Source organism: Dendrobates tinctorius, unplaced genomic scaffold (assembly GCF_039654945.1).
Source record: "Dendrobates tinctorius isolate UK_male_01 unplaced genomic scaffold, ASM3965494v1 ptg000162l, whole genome shotgun sequence".
Classification (NCBI taxonomy): domain Eukaryota; kingdom Metazoa; phylum Chordata; class Amphibia; order Anura; family Dendrobatidae; genus Dendrobates; species Dendrobates tinctorius.
The window spans coordinates 15,843,434-15,865,212 of NW_027361829.1; the positions used below are offsets into that span (position 1 = coordinate 15,843,434).

Consider the following 21,779-nt stretch of genomic DNA (forward strand, 5'->3'; position numbering starts at 1 on the left):
AATAGTGGCGGCTGAGGACAGAGTACCTTGGGATTGCCGCCGCCATCAGGATGTGGAAAGCTTCCATCTCCACGAGCCTAAAAGGCAACATTTCGACCACAAACAGACGAGAAATATGAGAATGAAGTACTGTGGCCTGTGGGGCGTTGGCTGTGTATTTCCGCTTACGTTCCAATGACTGGGGTATGGACAACTCAAGGCTGCGCTGGGACAAGGATGTGGATGTGCTTGATGATGGTGTTATTTGACTGTGGGCAACAGCAAGTGCAGGGCAGGAGGCATCTTCACATGAAGTGTGGACAGGGGATTGGCTTGCATGCACAACAGTGGAGGAAGCAGTGGTGTCACCCACAGACACTGTTCCTGGAGCCTGGGGTTGGGCCCACAAAGTCGGGTGCTTTGCTGCCATGTGCCTGATCATGCTGGTGGTGGTAAGGCTTGTAGTTTTGCTACCCCTACTGATGCTGGCATGACAGGTGTTGCAAATGGCCTGTTTGGGGTTATCGCCAGAGTCTTTAAAAATAACCAGACTCGGGAAGACCTAACAGTTGGACTGGCAACTTCCATCAGGTTGGTGTTACAGGAAATGGTTGTACACCTTCTGTCTGCAGCCACCACACTGTTTCTTCCTGCCTGAAATGGTGTGACACCTACCACCCATCGCTACATGGAATATCATCTTACCCTGCTTCTAGTCGACCGGGCGAGAGGCACGAATCTCCAAAAGGAAAACTGATCAGCTCTTCAGTGTGTCTGTGTGTGGGATCAGTTGTCTCAGGGCATTCAGCATGGTGGGAGGAAGGAGGATCAGGGTAATGAATATGCGGTCCAGATTCACGGCTACTGTGACTTGACCGTGTTGAAGTCAGGGTTCTGGTGGTGGTGGATAAGTAACTGGATGTATTATCTGCTATCCAACCAACTACCTTTTCACACTGCTCGGGCTTCAATAGTGCTGTCTTGCCGCGGTCCCCTAGGACTTCAGACACTAAGGTCCAGCGAGAAGATGTGGGTGTTTTCGGTGGGCCAATTTCAGCTTGCCCACGGCCTCGGCCTGCACCATCACCATCACGTCCACTTCCCCATCCCTTGCCACGCGCCTTGCCCATTGTAAATGGAATAGAATATTATACAAGTTCACTACAAAAGGGTGATTTGGGAGTCAACTTGTATGTGATACGTGTGCTTGAAAACCACACTTTTACCTATATGGACTTTAGGTAAAAATGTTTTTGGACTTATCAGATTTAATAATTACGTTAACAGACTGCAAAAAAATACAATGTTTTGGCCTAAACTGGCCAAACTTTTAGCACACACAGATATGAGCAGCCACATAGATACCACTACAACAAATGTGTGGGCTGTATTTTTTGGGGTTAACTAGTGCTGTATATCAGTACTGTGACACCCAGGACAAAAAAAGGAAAACCGGCCTAAACTGTCCAAACTTTGAGCACACACAGATATGAGCTGACACGGAGAAACCACTACGACAAATGTTTTTTGTTTTTTTTTTGCTAAATAGTGCTGTATATAAGTACAGTTTCACCCAGGACAAAACAAATAAAACCGCCGTAAACTGGTCAAATTTAGAGCACACACAGATATGAGCCGCCACGGAGAAACCACTACGACAAATGTATGGGCTGTATTTTTTTCTTTTTTTGGCTAAATACTGCTGTATTTAAGTACAGTGACAGCCAGGACAAAAAAATAAAACCGCAGTAAACTGTCCAAATTTAGAGCACACACAGATATGAGCCGCCAAGGAGATACCACTGCGACAAATGTATGGGCTGTATTTTTTCTTTTTTTGGCTAAATACTGCTGTATTTAAGAACAGTGACAGCCAGGACAAAAAAAGGAAAACCGCCCTAAACTGACCAAACTTTGAGCACGCACAGATATGAGCTGGCACAAAGATACCACACCAAAAAATGTGTGGCCTGTATTCCAATTACACCTGGGGCTAGCTATGTATGACCAATATATCCTACAGGTAGCAGCAGCAGCACCAGAACACAGAAAGGGAATGGACCCTCTTGATGTATGCTATGATCTATATACACACATACAGTGCCTGCAGGACTTGCAGTGATGTGTATAGAGCGATGTACACTACCCTGCCTACCTAACTCTGGAACATATATACTCTGGAATTAGTCTTTAGAAGGACTGTTGGTTTAGCTGGATTTGAGTTGTTTAGGATGGTAGACCCCACACTAATAAATTCCCAATTCTGACCCTATATCCGCAGCAGCTCTACCTACACTATCTCAATCCAGAGATAAATGCGCCGAGCAAGGCGGTGTCCGGTTTATTATACCCCTGAAGATGCTGTGCGGACAGCCAATCACTGCACAACCACAACAAAGATGGCTGCGGCATTTCATTGCCTGACAGACAATCCCTGCATCGTGATTGGGTCTGTAAAGTCCGCCAAAAATGCTGGGTGCAGACCCGAGTTCCCTCCGAGCAATCCCGGAAATGCTCGGTGCTCCCTGAGTATACCGAGTACCGTGATACTCAGGCGATTAACGAGTAGTGGCGAGCACATTCGCTCATCACTAGTTTTAACCTTTTAACTTCCTAACAAAAATAATAAAAAAAAAATATGCTGATGTAAAGTAGATATGTAGTAAATGTTATTTATTAACTACTTTGTGTGATAGAACTATCTGGTTTAAGGGTATAAAAAGTGTGAAACTTGCAAAATTTATATTTTCACAAATAGACACAAAAAATATGTACTTAAATTAAGCAATACGAAAAAGTACAGTGTGTCACGAAAAAATAATCTCTGAATCATTGGGATACATTCAAGCGTTCCAGAGTTATTACCACATAAAGTGACACTTGTCAATATTGTAAAATCTGGCCTGGTCAGGAAGGGTTAAAGATCTGATGAGAAATAATAGGCAAAGATGAGGTAAAACCTGTCATTCATTAGGAGCTATGTAGAAAGAAGCCACCTGGGGGCGACAGCAGACTAATCTTGTTTCTGACTATGGTCCAGCTCTTCACACTGGAACAATTCAGAGAATTAAAGTACAAACATAGCTGTAATCATTCAGTCTTTCATGGTGTTTGGGGTTTTAGCAGCATGAATGGACTGATAGGTTTCTTTTAAAGTCTTGGAGAGAGTAGGGCATAATGTTATGTAGAAACTAGGCTATGAGGAGTCTTGTAATACAAGTAAGGTTGCTATATCAGAGACTTCTTTCAATTGAATATCATTTATCTTAAGTGGGATCACTAACTTTCAGTGAGGGCAAGTTTTTCACTTTAGAAATATTTGAATAGAATGGCCTTCCAGCTAAACTGTATATTTATCCTGCCCATCACTAGTTTGATAATTGCAAAGCATCTGTGAAAGGTAGGCATGTCTTTGAAGTCACGTGCAGTTTGACATACTTACAAAAAGTCCACCACTTTGCCTCACATGGATATGACCTATTGCAGCTCAGAAACTACATACTATTTTTAAGACAATTTTTCTGATACATAGTGATTTACACTTTAGGCAGAAGGCTAACCCATAAAAAATGTAAAAAGAAACAAATATAGATGTTTTATTATAATGTTGCCCCCTTCTTTATACCACTATACCACGTAATCTAATAAGCTTCTATTAAGAGGTAAGTTCCACACTGGACCAAGGGAATGCAGTGGACGAGGGGTATATTGACTTTTCAAAAGTTTTGATACGGTGCCACACAAAAGGTTGATACATAAAATGAGAACAATGGGGATAGGGGAAAATATGTGTAAGTGGGTTAAGAGCTGGCTCAGGGATAGGAAACAAAGGGTGGTTATTAATGGAGCACACTTGGACTGGGCCGCGGTAGCAGTGGGGTACCGCAAGGGATTGTGTTGGGCCCGCTTCTTTTTAACATATTTATTAATGACCTTGTAAGTGGCATACAGAATAGAATTTCAGTATTTGCAGATGAGACTAAACTCTGCAGGGTAATCAATACAGAGGAGGACAATTTAATATTACAGGAAGATTTATGTAAACTAGAAGCTTGGGCTGATAAATGGCAAATGAGCTTTAATGGGGATAAATGTAAGGTCATGCACTTGGGCAGAAGAAATAAGATGTATAATTGTGTGCTTACTTGTAAAACACTGGGCAAAACTGTCACTGAAAAAATCCTGGGTGAATGACAAACTCACATTTAGTGGCCAGTGTCAGGCAGCTGCTGTAAAGGCAAATAAAATAATGGGATGCTTAAAAAGAGGCATAGATGCTCTTGAGGAGAACATAATTTTACCTCTATACAAATCAATAGTGTGACCAAACTTAGAATACTGTGTACAGTTCTGGTCTCTGGTGTATAAGAAAGACATAGCTGAACTGGGGCGGGTGCAGAGAAGAGCGACCAAGGTTATTAGAGAACTGGGGGTTCTGCAATACCAATGAAAGGGGGTGGCAGTGCTATGGACAGTAGAGACAAGCTGCCCCTTTAAGAGACAGCACCCCCTTGGTTAGTGCAGTGGGACATTCTGCGCTTCCCTGCTGTAAAGGCTGTTTGGTTTCATCTGCCAGACTACAGAAGGGAGGGGCTGCTTTTCTGGGTGGAGAAGAGATTTCTGCAGTAAGCAGGTGTGCCTGCATGAGCTGTGAGGAAAAGAATGTTTAGTGTGTGACTGTGACTTTGTAAACTATTTTGGGGATAACGAAGGTGTCTTTCCCGTGTCGCTGCGAGGAGCCACGAAGATCTACAAAGAAGAAATTCAGAGGACAAAATTCACCGTTTCTAGGAGCAAACTTGGAATCTTCACACAAGGACAAGACCACGTTGCACAAAGCTTCCAGGGAGGACTTTGCATCATCTTGCAGAAAACTGCAGGGGACCCCCAGGATGGAACTGAGACACCGACTTTACCGTGAGTATTAACCCCGTGTGCGCACATGTTTAGGGCTTAGGATAGGCTGCAATAGACAGAGCATTGTAGCCGTGCGGCCGGAGTAGCAGCGGCCAGATAAGCTAAAGTTAGAGTAGCAGCGTACTGTACTATTGCATTGTTTTGCCTTCTGAAAAATACACTCATCTGTAATAGTTGGTGCACCGTGCCATTTGTACGGCCCAGCTAGAAAATATCACTTTTGTAAATTGTTTTATGTCATAAAGTCAATGCAAGAAAGCGGGCGGCACCGCTATTACCGTACTGAGATCCGTGGCTGGCAGCGGGCGGAGAGTTCACATCCAGGATTCCCGGGTGCTTGACCTCATAGCAAAACGATAGTGGTATCTAAGAGAAAAAGATCGCACTCTGCGGGATAACGATGAATGTTTATTGACACTGAATTACATGTCACGTCGGGGATGTGAAGGAGAGTGTGTCAAATGGCTGACACACTCTCCTTCACATCCCCGACGTGACATGTAATTCAGTGTCAATAAACATTCATCATTATCCCGCAGAGTGTGATCTGTTTTATGTCATTGCATACCCCGGTTTATACTTTCCTAACACTGCATTCCTTGCCTGTAAATAAATTAACCCTTTGTTGTTTGCACCTCATCTTGTGTACCGTAGTCTCCCTGCATTGTGGTGGTCCCCCAGCCATCGCTTCAAGTGGCGCTGCAAGCAGGGCTAGTCACCAAGATGCAGGCAGCAGGCGGCAACGTCAGGAATGCTAGCGTTAGTGGGGATGCTGTGGTCATTGGTGGAACCCCTGCAAGGACACTCCCTATGGGTACCATATTTAGTGTGCTTCCAAAGTTTGACGGCGATAATATGCCCCTGTCTGATTGGGTGTCCCGGCTGCAAAGCACCCTGAAGATTTATAACATCAGCACAGACCTTGAAGTGGACATTGCTTTCACTGCCCAGGAGGGAGAGGCCCGTAAAAACATCTGTCTACAGCCAGTACTCACTCGTAGTACCCTGAAGTAGCTAGTGAAATTCCTGGAAGAGAGCTACGGCGAGACTGCCAGCGCGGGACACCTCCGTGCCAAATTTTTCTCTAGACTGCAGCAGGAAGAAGAAGGGATCTCTCAGTATGCGACAGCACTGCAAGAAATGTTGGCAGAAGTGCAAATGAAAGAGACAGATGAGCTTGGTAGCATGGGCTCCACAGACCGGATACTCTGGAAACAATTCATTCTGGGACTGCATAGCACATCCTTAAGGAGAGCGCTATCAGAACGGGTCCGTGTAGATCCGACTCTTTCATTATGTCAAATCCTGGCAGAAGCAGTGGCCCGAAGCAAGGAAGACAGTTACGCGTCTGGTGTGAAGCGTGTCCAGGGTGCAAATACCAGAGGAGATACAAATCATCTGGAGGCGCTGGTCCAGGTAGTGCATAACTTGCAGCGGTCTCTTGTGAGTATGCAAGATAAATTAACCCGGATGGAGCAAAGAATGGGAGAACAAGTCTGACTCAACGCACTCATATAACCATCCTTCAGCCCGACCATTCAGGAGTCTGTAATCCTGCCTCCCGAGCGAGAAAGTATATTACACCTTCCAGTGGGGACTCATCACAACCGTGACGGGCTGGAGGTGATAGTTCAGCCTGTGGTAGGCGGAGGAGTGGACCAAGAAGTCACGATAGCTCGTACGATAGCTGTGGTCCAGTGAGGACACGTCTTCATAAGAACTTTGAACGTGGGCCCTGGGGAAGTCACCTTGCCATGGGGGACAGATCTGGCCCGGGTGTACCTACACAAGGGTGAAGTGGTGAGTCAGAAAGGGGTGCGGGCTGGACCCTGGCAGTCGCTGTGGGACCCAAAGAGAAGCCATCCACAGAGTGTAATGGGCAAATTATCCTTGACCAAATGGAAGTGGATGTGAAGGCTGTTGGCCCTGAGCGTGTGCGGGCAATAGAAGCTATGCTGTGGGAAAATTATTATTCTTATTATGCATTTATATAGCGCCATTTATTCCATGGCGCTTTACATGTGAAAAGGGGAAACATACACACAAGTACATAAGGAGAGGGGACCCTGCCTGCGAGGACTCACAGTCTACAGGGATGGGTGAGGATACAGTAGGAGAGGGTAGAGCAGGTCGTGCGGTGGTTCAGTAGACCAAGAATCATTGCAGGCTGTAGGTTTGTCAGAACAGGTGGGTCTTCAGGTTCTTCTTGAAGGTTTCCATTGATGGTGAGAGTCTGATGTGTTGCGGTAGAGAGTTCCAGAGTATGGGGGAAGCATGAGAGAAGTCTTGTATGCGGTTGTGGGAAGAAGAGATAAGGGGAGAGTAGAGAAGGAGATCTTGAGATGATTGAAGGTTGCGTGTGGGTAGGTACCTGAAGACCATGTCACAGATGTATGGAGGAGACAGGTTGTGGATGACTTTGTATGTCATGGTTACGGTTTTGAATTGAAACCTCTGGGCAATAGGAAGCCAGTGAAGGGCCTGGCATAGGGGGGAGGCTGGGGAATAGCAGGGAGACAGGTGGATTAGTCAGGCAGCAGAGTGTAGGATGGACTAGAGTGGTGCCAGAGTGCTAGAGGGGAGGCCAGAGAGTAGGACGTTGCAGTAGTCAAGGCGGGAGATAATAAGAGCATGCGCATGCACTAGTGTTTTTGTGGTTTCGTGGTTGAGGAATGAGCGGATCCGGGAAATATTTTGAGTTTGGAGGAGGCGAGGGCTTGGATATGTGGTTTGAAAGAGAGCGCAGAGTCGAGGATCACCCCAAGGCACCGAGCGTGCGGGACTGGGGAAAGAGAGCAGCCATTGACATTGATGGATAGGTCTGGTGGAGGGGTAGAGTGAGATGGGGGAAAGATGATGAATTCTGTTTTGTCCATGTTCAGTTTGAGAAAGCGAGAAGAAAAGAAGGCTGAAATAGCAGACAGACATTGTGGGATTTCAGTCAGTAAGGAGGTGAGGTCGGGTCCAGATAGGTAGATCTGCGTGTCATCGGCGTAGAGGTGATACTGCAAACCATGGGATTCTATGAGCTGTCCCAAGCCGAAGGTGTAGATGGAGAATAGCAGGGGACCTAGGACAGAGCCTTGAGGAACACCGACAGACAGGGGGCGAGGTGAGGAGGTGGTGTGTGAGAGGGAGACACTAAATGTTCGGTCTGTTAGGTATGATGAGATCCAGGATAAGGCCAAGTCTGTGATTCCAAGAGATGAGAGAGTCTGTAGCAGGAGGGAATGGTCTATGGTGTCAAAGGCAGAGGACAGGTCCACGAGGAGGACAGAGTAGTGTCGCTTGCTCTTGGCGGTAAGTTGTTAGTGACTTTAGTTAGGGCAGTTTCAGTTGAGTGATGCGGTCGGAAGCCAGATTGTAACCGGTCAAAGAAGGAACAGGAGGAGAGGTGGGAGGACAGTTCAAGATATACATGCTATTCCAGTAGTTTTGAGGCGTAAGGGAGAAGAGATATCGGGCAATAGTTAGACACAGAGGATTGGTCAAAGGAGAGCTTTTTGAAGATGGGTGTGATTGAGGCATGTTTGAAGGATGAGGGAAAGACACCATTTGTAAGTGAAAAGTTGAAGAGGTGTGATAGAGATGGGATGAAGACTGTGGCCAAGTTAGGGATGAGGTGGGACGGGAGTGGGTCAAGGGCACAAGTGGTGAGGTGTGATCTTGACAGAAGGGTGGAGAGCTGATCTTCTGTCATGGTGGAGAAGCTGGCTTTTGCAGAACAGGGCTGAGCGGCTAAGAGGGGAATTGGGGGCTGCGGGCCAAAGTTTTGTCTGATTGTGTCAATCTTCTGCTTAAAGAAGGAGGCAAAGTCTTCAGCAGAAATGAGAGTAGAGGGAGGAGGTGCTGTGGGACGGAGTAGAGAATTGAAAGTGTTGAAGAGCTGTTTAGGGTTGTGAGACAGGGAGGATATGAGAGATGCGAAGTAAGTTTGTTTTGCAGCAGAGAGCATGGACTTAAAGCTGGCAAGTGACTGCTGGTATGCACTGAAGTGCTCAGTAAAACGGGTTCTCTTCCATCTTCGCTCAGCGGCCCTGGTCAGTTCTTTGGTCAGGCTGGTCAGCCAGGGCTGCCTGTTGATTGTTCGAGTTTTGCTCTGCGTGAGGGGGGCAGCTGAATCAATTGTTGCTGTTATTGTGGTGTTGTAAAAAGAAAATCAGGCCGTATTCACCCGTCACGCCGAAGATTTTGGCTGTACCAAAGCGATCACACACAAGATACCGACCGGGGACGCTCATCCAATTCGAGAACGATACCGGCAAATCCCATCCAAGATGTACCAAGAGGTGAAGACAATACTGAGACACATGCTGGATTCAGGAGTAGTGCAGAGTAGTCAGAGCCCTTGGGCGGCCCCGGTGGTGCTCGTCAAGAAGAAGGATGAGACCATCCGGTTCTGTGTAGATTACAGGAAACTCAATGCCTGCACTGTGCGAGACTCATATCCGTTACCCCGCATCGAGGAATCCTTGACAGCGTTGGGGAAAGCCAAGTACTTCTCCACCTTGGACCTAGCGAGCGGATACTGGCAAGTGGCCGTGGCCGAGAAAGACAAGGAAAAAACTGCCTTCATCCTCCCTATGGGATTGTTCAAGTTTAACCGGATGCCCGTCGGCCTCTCCAATGCTCTAGGCACATTTCAACGGCTGATGGAAAAGTGTTTGGGAGACTTAAACTTTGAGGCTACCCTGATCTACCTGGATGACATCATTGTGTTCTCTGCCTCGTTCGAAGACCATCTTGCCCGGCTTGGACAGGTAGTCGGAAGACTGCGGGCTCATAACCTGAAGGTGACACCAAAGAAGTGCCACCTCTTCAAGAGAGAGATCGAGTACCTGGGCCACATAGTGTCACAAGACGGAGTTCTGCCTTCACCAGAAAAAGTGGCTGCTATCCAGAAGTGGCCAGTCCCTAGCACTATGTGGGAACTCCAGGCCTTCCTTGGTCTTTCCGGGTACTACTGACGGTTTGTCAAAGATTTCGCAAAGATGGCGGGTCCTCTGAATGAACTGCTGAGGGGGACCGCCGGAGTGCCGAATACCCAGTGCATGTCCTGGGACCAGAGGCGAGATGAGGCCTTCCAGGCTATAAAGGATGCTCTTACTTCAGCCCCGATTTTGGCCTATGCAGATTTCGATCAACCGTTCCTGTTGTATACAGACAGTAGCCTTCATGGACTCGGTGCAGTACTTTCCCAAATACAGGATGGACATCAGAGAGTCACCGGGTATTCCAGTAGGTCCCTGCGAGACAGTGAAAGAAACCCCCATAATTACAGCTCTTTCCGGTTCGAGCTCCTGGCCCTCGTGTGGGCCATGACAGTTTGCAGGCTTCCTGGCAGGGACCAAGATTCAAGTTCGAACTGACAATAATCCCCTGGCCTACCTTGAAAATGCTAAATTGGGGGCCTTAGAACAACAGTGGGTGGCTCGCTTGGCCAAGTTTGACTTTACCATCCATTATCGCTCTGCTACTGAAAATGCAAATGCCGATGGCCTGTCAGGAGTGACGGTGGAAACTCCAGTGGGGGATCTCGATGAACAACTCGAAGAGAAAGAAACCCCAGACTTCCATAAATTGAAAACCCCAGTGGTTGCGGTCCAGTCGAATAGGGAGGCCTGCGCACTACCCCGATCTCTGGGGAGAACCAATGAAGAGTGGGGAAATGTTCAAGATGAAGACGGAGGGCTGAGACAGATGAAATGCTGGGTAGCGCAGAAGCGGAAGCCAGGCAAACAAGAGAGAGAGAGTCTGGATGCTGAGATGAAGAGTGTCTTACACCAGTGTGATAGGCTGGAGGTGCGAGAATCGGTGCTGTATCACAAGAGGCAACAGCTGAAAGATACTGAAGTAAGGTGGCAGGTGGTCATACCAGGAGGAATGGCCCAAGAAGTGGCTAAAGATGCCCACAAATTCAGAGCCCACTTCGGGTCCACAAAGACCTACCAGTGGTTACAGCAGCATGTGTACTGCCCCTGGTTGGAGTTCATGGTACAAGAGGTTTGCCGGCAATGTCGGGTATGCGACCTCATTAAGAGTGCTGAACAAAGGGCACCCATCCAGACCATACATACTAAGGAACCGCTAGAAGTCCTGATGATCGACTATGTCCTCGTGGGACACTCAGCCCGGGGCCCACAGTACTGTTTGGTGATGACCGACCATTTCTCCAAGTTCGCGGTAGTCACCCCGACTAGAGATCAGACTGCCGAGTCGGTGGCACGGGCCATCTGTCAAGACTTCATCTGAGTGTATGGGTGTCCAAAGCGCATCCACTCTGACCAAGGTGCATGTTTCCAAGGCAAGCTGATGGAAGAACTGTACTGTTTGTATGGCATCGAGCGGTCCCGGACCACCCCTTACCATCCTCAAGGCAACGGAGCATGTGAATGCTTCAACCGGACCTTACTTCAAATGCTGAGGACGTTGGAAGAAGAAGGTATGCTGGCCAGATTTCCAGCCAGAGTTGGTGTGGACCTATAACAATCGGGTCCATTCTACCACGGGTTACACCATCTATCTGCTGCTGTTTGGAAGAGCTGGACGAGAGAACATTGAATTGAAGTTGGAACAGCCAGAGGAGCTGATGGAGCGAATCGTCACTTCATGGGTGAAAGAACATCGGAAACGACGGCAAACAATACAGTGGTTGGTGGGTCAGCAGCTACAGGAGAAAGAAGATATGGGCCGTAAACCGAGTCAAGAGATACCGCTCCGGCCTGGGGACCGAGTATTGGTCAGAGAGAAATGCCGCAAGGGTAAACTAAGCAAGAGATGGGAAGTACAGCCTTACAAAGTCATCGAGCCAGTGTATGCTAAAGGTCCAGTCTACAAGGTGCAGGTTGAGAATGGGGCATTTGCCCCTAGAGTGCTCCACAGGAATATGCTACGGCCATGCCGGTCCGAGGCCCGTCCTGTACCAGTGCCGCTTGAGGGTGATGCTCCACCTCCTGAACCTGTCTTGCCTGCTGGTGAAATCAATGATGAATGGTGGATTGGCCCTGACACCATGGGGGGCCCTCAGCTGGACAGAGATGGTATTCTTCTGGAGGTACCACTGCCACCACGTGACAATGAGTCCAGACAAGAGCCCACTACAACTCCTGCAGCAAAGTGTATCAAAAGAAAAGAATCCTGGACATGAACTAAAATTAATACATCATAAAACCAGCCAATGTAAGGGGAAGATAAAATACCTTTATTATTAATGGTAAGCAGTATTCTACATAGAGACGTGCATGTGCACACACAAAATAAAGCATTAAAATATTAAAATATATAAAATCACCAGTGTACAAAAATACATATATTAACAGTTGTTCTTAAGAATAAAGCAGCACAGAACAAATGGGGCTTTCTTAAAAAATAGTGATTGATAATCATGCAAAGTGACCAGTGCTGAAGTGCTTAAATAAGATGACAAACCATATTACATACCAGTACATATATATATATATATATATAGAGAGAGAGAAAAGGGGGTAATATTAAATCACAGAAGATAAATAAATAAAATGAATTAATCATAAAGTGCAATGGTGCTATTGTGCAAAAATGACAAAGTATTTATAAGGGATAAGCCCTGCACTGGGACATGCTGCAATATAATGAAGGTAATGTAATATAATAAGTACCTGGGAGAAATGTAGAGTGTGCACAGCGCATCCCGACGCGCGTTTAGGTATAATTCCTTCGTCAGGGGGTGTGTATGTTCCAAAAACCGGGTGTATATATAGGGGCCCAGTAATGGAGGTGAGAGGAAACCCGAGAGAAAACAGCGCATGTACGCCCGAGAAATCCCAAAGTCCGCGGCCCTGGCATCAGGTGATTTAATATTACCCCCTTTTCTCTACATACAGTATATGTTCATCTTATTTAAGCACTTTAGCACTGGTCACTTTGCATGATTATCAATCAATTTTTTTTTAAAAAGCCCCATTTGGTCTGTGCTGCTTTATTCTTAAGAACAACTGTTAATATATGTATTTTTGTACACTGGTGATTTTATATATTTTAATATTTTAATGCTTTATTTTGTGTGTGCACATGCACGTCTCTATGTAGAACACTGCTTACCATTAATAATAAAGGTATTTTATCTTCCCCTTACATTGGCTGGTTTTATGATGTATTAATTTTAGTTCATGTCCAGGGTTCTTTTCTTTTGGTACACTTTACTGGAATGGTTTGCCATTCAACTTGTCACATCATTGAATATTAGTTATTATTATTATATATTTTATTCTAAACTAATTTTATTCATTGGTGTGTATTTTTATAAGGTTTAGCTCCTGCAGCAAGTATTCCTCTGGAGGATAGTCAAGACATCCTGAGATCCCAGAGGTCTACTGCAGGGGTTCCACCAGCCCGATACATAGAACAGTGTTCCCTGTCTGTTTCTCCGCTTGTGTTTTATCCCCTATAGGTGCTGTTCTGCATTGCAAGTGTCTCTATTCCACTGCAACCTTGATGCTGTGTTGGTCGAGGATGACCATCTTTAAGTAGGGAGGCATGTAAGGGGGTGGCAGTGCTATGGACAGTAGAGACAAGCTGCCCCTTTAAGAGACAGCACCCCCTTGGTTAGAGCAGTGGGACATTCTGTGCTTCCCTGCTGTAAAGGCTGTTTGGTTTCATCTGCCAGACTACAGAGAGGAGGGGCTGCTTTTCTGGGTGAAGAAGAGATTTCTGCAGTAAGCAGGTGTGCCTGTGTGTGCTGTGAGGAAAAGAATGTTTAGTCTGCGACCGTGACTTTGTAAACTATTTTGGGGATAACGAAGGTGTCTTTCCCGTGTCTCTGCGAGGAGCCACGAAGATCTACAAATAAGAAATTCAGAGGACAAAATTCACCGTTTCTAGGAGCAAGCTTGGAATCTTCACACAAGGACAAGACCACGTTGCACAGAGCTTCCAGGGAGGACATCGCATCATCTTGCAGAGAACTGCAGGGGGCCCCCAGGAAGGAACTGAGACACCAACTTTACCGTGAGTGTTAACCCTGTGTGCGCACATGTTTAGGGCTTAGGATAGGCTGCAATAGACAGAGCACGGTAGCCGTGCGGCCGGAGTAGCAGCGGCCAGATAAGTTAAAGTTAGAATAGCAGCATACTGTACTGTATTGCATTGTTTTGCCTTCTGAAAAATACACTGAGCTGTAATATTTGGTGCACCGTTCCATTTGTACGACCCAGCTAGAGAATATCACATTTGTAAATTGTTTTATGTCCTTGCATACCCCTGTTTACACTTTCCTAACACTGCATTCCTTGCCTGTAAATAAATTAACCCTTTGTTGGTTGCACCTCATCTTGTGTCCCGTAGTCTCCAAGCCTTGTGGTGGTCCCCCGGCCATCGCTTCACCAAGACAGGTTATTACATTTGGGGTTAGTTAGTTTGGAAAAATAAAGACTAAGGGGTGATCTTATTACAATGTATAAATATATGAGGGGACAGTACAAAGACCTTTCTAATGATCATTTTACTCTTAGACCTGAGACAGGGACAAGGACAAGGGGGCTTCCTCTACGTCTGAAGGAAAGAAGGTTTAATCATAATCACAGATGCGGATTCTTTACTGTAAGAGCAGTGAGACTATGGAACTTTCTGCCATATGATGTTGTAATGAGTGATACACTACTTAAATTTAAGAAGGGCCTGGATGCCTTTCTTGAAAAGTATAATATTACAGGGTATATACACTAGTTTTCTTGATAGGGCATTGATCCAGGGTACTAGTCTGATTGCCGTATGTGGCGTTAGGAAGAATTTTTTTTCCCCAATGTGCCTAGTGTTTGCCACATGGTTTTTTTTTTTGCCTTCCTCTGGATCAACATATTAGGGCATAGGATAGTTAGGATAGGATATGGGTTGAACTAGATGGACTTAAAGTCTTCCTTCAACCTTAAATACAATGTTACTATGTTACTATGTATAGGTTATCTGCAGGTGACTTAAGACATTATTAGCACATGTCCATATTACTTGGTGTAAATTTACCTACAACCATTTGATGCATATTTTTATAACCCCAATTCATAACCAATGATAAATACTCATCGTACTCATATACATGGTGCTTACTCTTTTGAAACCTAATCCATGTCCTACAGATGTCAATTCACGCTCAACTTTTCCATCTCCCTCATCAATGGCCAGCCAACATTCCGCATAGAAAAACCAACTGGTTCCACTCTGCAGATCTTTGACAATCACATGGCTAAGGTACAAGCTTGGAGAACTGCCACTGTTGTTATGCCAAATGTGAATCTTCCACAACGGCCCAAGACTTTCTGGTACACTGGGAAAAAAATAAATATTACTTGCTAGTAAAAAACTGTACAGTTTACAGTAAATGCATATCAAATTCTTGTCCTAATTAGCAGTAATAAACTAAATAAGATTTTTTCCTATGTAGCAATCCATTTTTAGTAGGTACCAGATTGCAGTAATTGTATATGACTCTACAAATTAATTTACCTCATTATAAATGTGTGTCGTGAATTTCTTTCAAATAGAGGCTTGTGTGGACAGTACAACTCTCGTGTTTCAGAAACACCATCCTCCCCATGTAGAATAATGTGCACCTACAACAAGATTATTGATTAGGCATTCCTATATATATATATATATATATATATATATATATATATATATATATATATATATATGTGTGAACAACGACAAAGCAAAGTCCAGCAATAACGTGAGCAATCCAGGATGCTGTTAAAAAATTTTTTTCTTTTTATTCATTAATCCATTAAAATGCAATGGTCCAAGCAGTTCAAAACAGCAATAACGCAGGAAAGTCGTGCAGATAGGACTACGCGTTTCAGCGGTAGAACCCACCTTCTTCACGGTCCAGAATCTGCATGCGACAATATATGTATTCAACAAAATAGCTGCATTTTTCTGAACCATAAAAAATCAAAAGGCTAAAAAATAAAACAAAAATCCTTATATTCACTTCACCGCTCGCCTATCCAGCCACTCCGCTCTTCACCATCTCCCGATCGGTCCTCCCTCATTGTATCTTCTGACCACTGCCATGAGTGCTGGCATGGTTTTGTTCACCATTATGTGGTGACATCATGATTTTCGCACGCTTGTGCAGAACAAGAGGAATTCAGCGTTTGCAACGGGCATCAGAAGATACGATAAGGACCAGACGTGTGATGGTGAGGAGCAGAGGGTCCAGAAAGATGAGCAGTAAGGTGAGTATAAGGATTTTTTTTAGTTAGTGCATACTATGGTTTTTTATGCACTTGGGTCTGGAGACGCTCCACAGTATAATAGCATAATATTGAACATTAAATTTGCAGAAAATAACTTCTCCGCAAATCAAATTTACTGGAGAATTTGCAGGAACAGGCGAATTTGAATTTTGTCTAAAGTTGAGCTCTATTACTACATAGACACACATTTGCATAATTCTTTTAAAAAATAACACGTGTACATCAAATTCAACTGAGGGATGAGAAAGGGTAAAGAGAATGGGGAACAGGTCTAATCAAGAGTGTTGATGATCTGGATGAATATTCAGAACAAGAATTGCATGCATTTACATAATAATTTACATTATTTTCCCCCAAAAAAGCATCTAAGTTGTTTTTTAGACCATCGACGTTTTACACTGTGTCCATTTTGAATGTTTGTTTTCTTAACAATTTCAACTCTTACAACAGCCACAAAGGTAAGTTGGTAAATGTGTTTAAGTCTCTTAAGAAGGTATTGTGTTTGGTTTAATAGGCCAAAAGCATCTTACATTCTCACTTTCATTATACATATTAATAGTACTTCAGTGTCAATATCAAGTTACCTTAGCTGTGGTTTTTGGTCTTGATCGGAAACCCACATCAACCATAATAGCAAATTGTTGTTGGTCTTTTGGAGAATTATCCTGAAGAAACACAAAGCCATCTTTTTGGTCTTCATGTTGGTCCTTCATTTTACCAAAAAACATCAGTAAAATGTAGAACAGAGTGAAAATTACAACAATGATGGGTGGGACTAGATTTGTCGTTGTGCTAAAATAAAGGACATACAAGTATTAATTCCTTGAGAAGTCATTATATTTCTATCACTGTCTCTCTATACACTGACAACACTGGCGATGATTTAGTATTGATACTTTCTGTCCCTCACCTACTATTGGTGCCTGTCAATCTCATTCTTTTGCTAGCTGCACTTGGCCTTCTTTATTTAGGTACTCAACTTTTGACATAATACCAATAAATTAAACCAATAAATTAAATACTGTACAAAGAATGTCATCATCAGGGGCAAACACTAGCAGTGAAAGCCCATATGCAGGACTTGTGTCTGGACCCACACCTTCCATCAAGGCCATTAACCCACATGTATAACATAAGCACAATATATTACCCAAGCATTTGCACATTATAAATGCATTTACAAAAAACAAAAATATACACAAGCATATATAAATTAGGCACATACATATAACATATGATATGTACGTATAAAATGACATTTTTGTGATGCACATGAATAGACAATCAGATGATTTCCTAATTTAATCATTCATAATTGTAACAGTCCATAGTTGTAAGTTTTACCATATGAGATATTGGGTTTTTTTTGTACAAGCAAAGCCGTTTTCTTTTTTTACAAAGTGACATTTTTCTACAAAGTAAAACACGCATGTAGGCAATCCATACTGTATATATTAAGTTTGTTATGGGTTTAAAGAGTAACTGCCATTTTCATTTTTATTTCATTATTCAATAGTACAAGTGAAAATAATCAACTTTGTAGCATAACTTATCAGAGAAATCCACTTCTTCCACCTCCTGGACTGATCATGTGACCCCAAGTAAGTGATATGAATATTCCGGCCACATTCCAACTAGATATGTTCAGCCTCGCTTAATTTACTTGCATGTCTAGTTGTCATGTGACCGCATATATGAAAATCGCATACTTGTGGTCATGCACCTGCCTTCTCCTAGCGCCGGCATTCTAGAATTCACAAGTTTGCAGTCATATAAGGGGACTGCAAACTTTATCCACAACCCTGGACAATACCTTTACCACAACCAACCAAAACTTTGCCTTAGGCCTCTTTCTCACTTCCTGATATTTCCGGTACTGGAAAAACCAGTACCTGTGCTATCCGTGTTCATGTGTCACATCCGTGTGGCATCCGAGTGCCCCTTAAGTGTGACGCGTACCAGTGTCTGGGAAAAGCAGTGCAGTTAGCGCTGTTCCCAGGCGCCGGATGCTGAATCTGAATCTCATTATTGTCGCTTGGTCTTAATGCGATCAGCATGACCAGGCGACGCTGATGAGAGTTGGAGTCAGCACCAGTTATCTTTGTATTGCATGTATTAAATACGTTTAACTAAGACTGAGGGCTAGTGTTCTTATTCGGCCCAGAAATTGAGCTGATTTGTAAAATTAAAGGACTTTTCCGCCTGTGTGTCTTTATTAATTTTGACAATGGGGTTAGACATGGGAATGTCTGATAGACACCTCCTCATTACCGTCCCCTAGGCTTGATGTCAGCGGACATAAAACAACTGAAATAAACCCCAAAACTATTACCGCACTAGGCAACACACTAGGGCAAGTAGGAAGAGCTGAGGCTAAGCACCAAAATTGGAGCATCTAATGGATGCCCCATTTCAGGGGTGTCTGAAGGCCGATGTTCTAAGTTTGGAAGGGGGACAATATCCATGGCCCCTTCCCAGCCTATTAATATCAGCAAGGAACTGTCTGTTTAGCCTTTGCTGGTTAGTAAAAATAGGGGGGACAAAATGTCATTGCTTTTGTGGATCCCCTTTAATAACCAGTAAAGGATAAGAAAACATTTGCGAGCTGTTATTAATAGTCTGGGAACCTTTGTGGATATTGGCCCCTTCCTAGTATATTAATACCAGCCCTCAGCTGTATACTTTTCCTCAGCTGGTTAGGAAAATTATGCCATTTTTTAAATTAATTAATTTAATGTGCATTATAAGGACACATTGGGTGCTGACTCCAACTCTCATCAGCGTCACCTGGTCAAGCTGATGGCAGGGATACTAGGCAACAATGATGTTAGTCGGATTCAGCACCCAGCACCTGGAAACAGCGCTAACAATAAAGCTTTTCCCAAACACCGGTATGCGACACACTGATGATGCATGGATGTCATCAGTGTGCATGTGTGCGGGATGTATTGCAGAACATGCTGCAGGCACAAAACTGACAGTTCAATGTATTTTGCACACAGACATATAGTCTGTGGACACACACTGACATGTGCGCAGACCCATAGATTTTATTGGGTCTATATGTGTAGGTTTCTCTAGTACGTGTGAATCCTGTCACCATACGTACTGGAGACACTGACCTGTGAAGGGGGGATCAGTCTGATGAGGACCAAGAACCTGAAAAGGTTGTTTTCTCATTATCTTTAATGGGATAAATTGGAAAGTGCTTATAAAAATAAGCAACTTGCAATTTATCTATTTACCCCTTAATGTCAAAGAAAGTTTTCTCCTTCCTGATAAGGCTACATTTTTCAAATCTGACATGTGTTATTTTAAGTGGTAATAACTATGTAATGCTTCTGAATATCATATTTTGGCAATTTTTATATGTTTTGCATTTATTTACGTAAATATTGGATATTTAAATTTTCATTTTATACCCCTAAAGCAAATAGTCATAGCACACAAAATAGTTAAACATAATTTAAAATAATATAATGGAATAACGTTTACACGGGCGCTACCTGATTGGAACTAGAAACTCAGATGCAGCTGGTAAGAGAACAGGACTGTGTCAGTTCCTGTTTGAGAATCAGATTAACGCATGTAGTAGTAGGGCTTACCGTGCTATACTGAGCTGATGTATATAGGCATAAGTGAAATCTTTGATTATGCTTGTATAAATGAGATATTGTTGGTACTTACTTTGACTGAAGGAATTGATAGAGTATTCTATGTAGTCACAAGTATCTAACTGGTGGGTACTTCGCCCCTAATAATGTAGGGATGGTTTTCTTGTAATAGCTGGTGATAGTGATGAAGTAAAAAATGAAATTAGAGTACCAATAATATTAATAACCCATGTTGCAACTCATGAATACACTATACTCACTAGTAAATTTCTATCCGTTTCTATTTCGTTAGTACAGAGTTAATTGCTCATGGATCAATACCACGGTGCTGTACAGGAAAAAGAAGGGGTTTAAATATAGTACATGATAATGGTCATAAGTTGGACACCAAGTCCCAAAAGGAACATGTCTGCACTTACTTGTGCTTTTAAATGATGAAAAAATTGGATCTAATGGGAAGCAGAAACCAGCACAAGCTTCCCATTAGATCTCACTGCCCACTTGGCAGTTTCCGTCATCCACATAGTGCATATAATTTTCCTCTACAAAGTCCCGCTGCACTGATTATTGTTCCTGCCTACTCCAATTTTTTCATCATTTAAAAGCACAAGTAAGTGCAGACGTGTTCCTTTTGGGACTTGGTGTCCAACTTATGACCATTATCATGTACTATATTTAAACCCCTTTTTTTTCCTGTACAGCACCGTGGTATTGATCCATGAGCAATTAACTCTGTACTAAAGAAATAGAAACGGATAGAAATTTACTAGTGAGTATAGTGTATTCATGAGTTGCAACATGGGTTATTAATATTATTGGTACTCTAATTTCATTTTTTACTTCATCACTATCACCAGCTATTACAAGAAAACCATCCCTACATAATTAGGGGCGAAGTACCCACCAGTTAGATACTTGTGACTACATAGAATACTCTATCAATTCCTTCAGTCAAAGTAAGTACCAACAATATCTCATTTATACAAGCATAATCAAAGATTTCACTTATGCCTATATACATCAGCTCAGTATAGCGCGGTAAGCCCTACTACTACATGCGATAATTTAAAATAAGTCTACTTGATATCACTTTCATTTTCAAAAAGTCGTTTTTTTTAGGATGTTAAAAAAGTTACCATACAAGTTTAACAGAATTTTTTTTATTTTTAAATGTAATTTACAAAACCCATCTTTTATATAACGACCTTTTCACTTTTAAAGTCACCCCCAAATAAGACCCTATTCTAAAAACTGCACCTCTCAAAGTATTGAAATCTGCATTCAGGAAATTTGCTAACACTTCAGGTGTTTTACAGAATTAAAGGGAATCTGTCAGCAGGATTGTGCTCAGTAACCTCCAGACAGTGTCAGGTTGGCGCCGTTATACTGATTAAAATGATACCTTGGCTGATGAAATTCGTCTTGTGGTGGTTGTTTAATTTTTATTTGTAGTTTTCAGTTAATGAGATTCCCATGCTCCGGGGCAGGCACCACCACGTGGGGGGGGGTCTTCATGTGGTGCTCTGATTAGGTATTCATCTGTATGGTTTATAACAGGTCATTGATCCCTCAGTGACCTGCCCCCTATTTTACATGCTGAGTATAATATGGTGGCCGCTGCTGTGCTGAAGCATGATTGCATCTATAATGTTCATTAAATTACCTTAAATACTCGTTTATAAGTCGAGATTTTAAGCCCATTTTTTGGGGCTGAAAGTCCCCCTCTCGGCTTATACACGAGTCATTTACCTGGGGGTCGGTGGGGGAGGGGGAGCGGGGGTGTCAGAGATCATACTTACCCCCCTGCGCGATCTCTGCAGCCCCCTCGCTTCTCCAAGGTCTCCCTTCCTGCCTTCAGCGGTTACGTGGTACCGCTCATTAAACTCATGAATATGCACATATTCTTGAGTGTAATGAGCGGTATCACGTGACCGCTGAAGGCAGGAAGGGAGACCGTGGATAAGCGGGGCTGCAGAGACCACGCCAGGAGGGGGTAAGTATAGCGATTTTCACATGTCCGGGGTCCATCGCTGCTCAC

At 43.6% G+C, this 21,779-nt stretch overlaps 1 protein-coding gene across 1 annotated transcript in view; it reads right to left on the reverse strand.

Moving 5' to 3' along the window:
• Positions 1-21,779, reverse strand: part of PKD1L1 (polycystin 1 like 1, transient receptor potential channel interacting) — a 901,078-nt gene that overhangs the window by 367,003 nt on the left and 512,296 nt on the right. The window contains exons 41-43 of the mRNA XM_073549827.1: positions 16,712-16,919; positions 15,373-15,479; positions 14,977-15,193 (exon numbers count right to left, since the gene is read on the reverse strand). Of these exons, the coding sequence (XP_073405928.1) occupies positions 14,977-15,193; positions 15,373-15,479; positions 16,712-16,919 (532 nt within the window). The remainder of the gene's footprint in view (positions 1-14,976; positions 15,194-15,372; positions 15,480-16,711; positions 16,920-21,779) is intronic.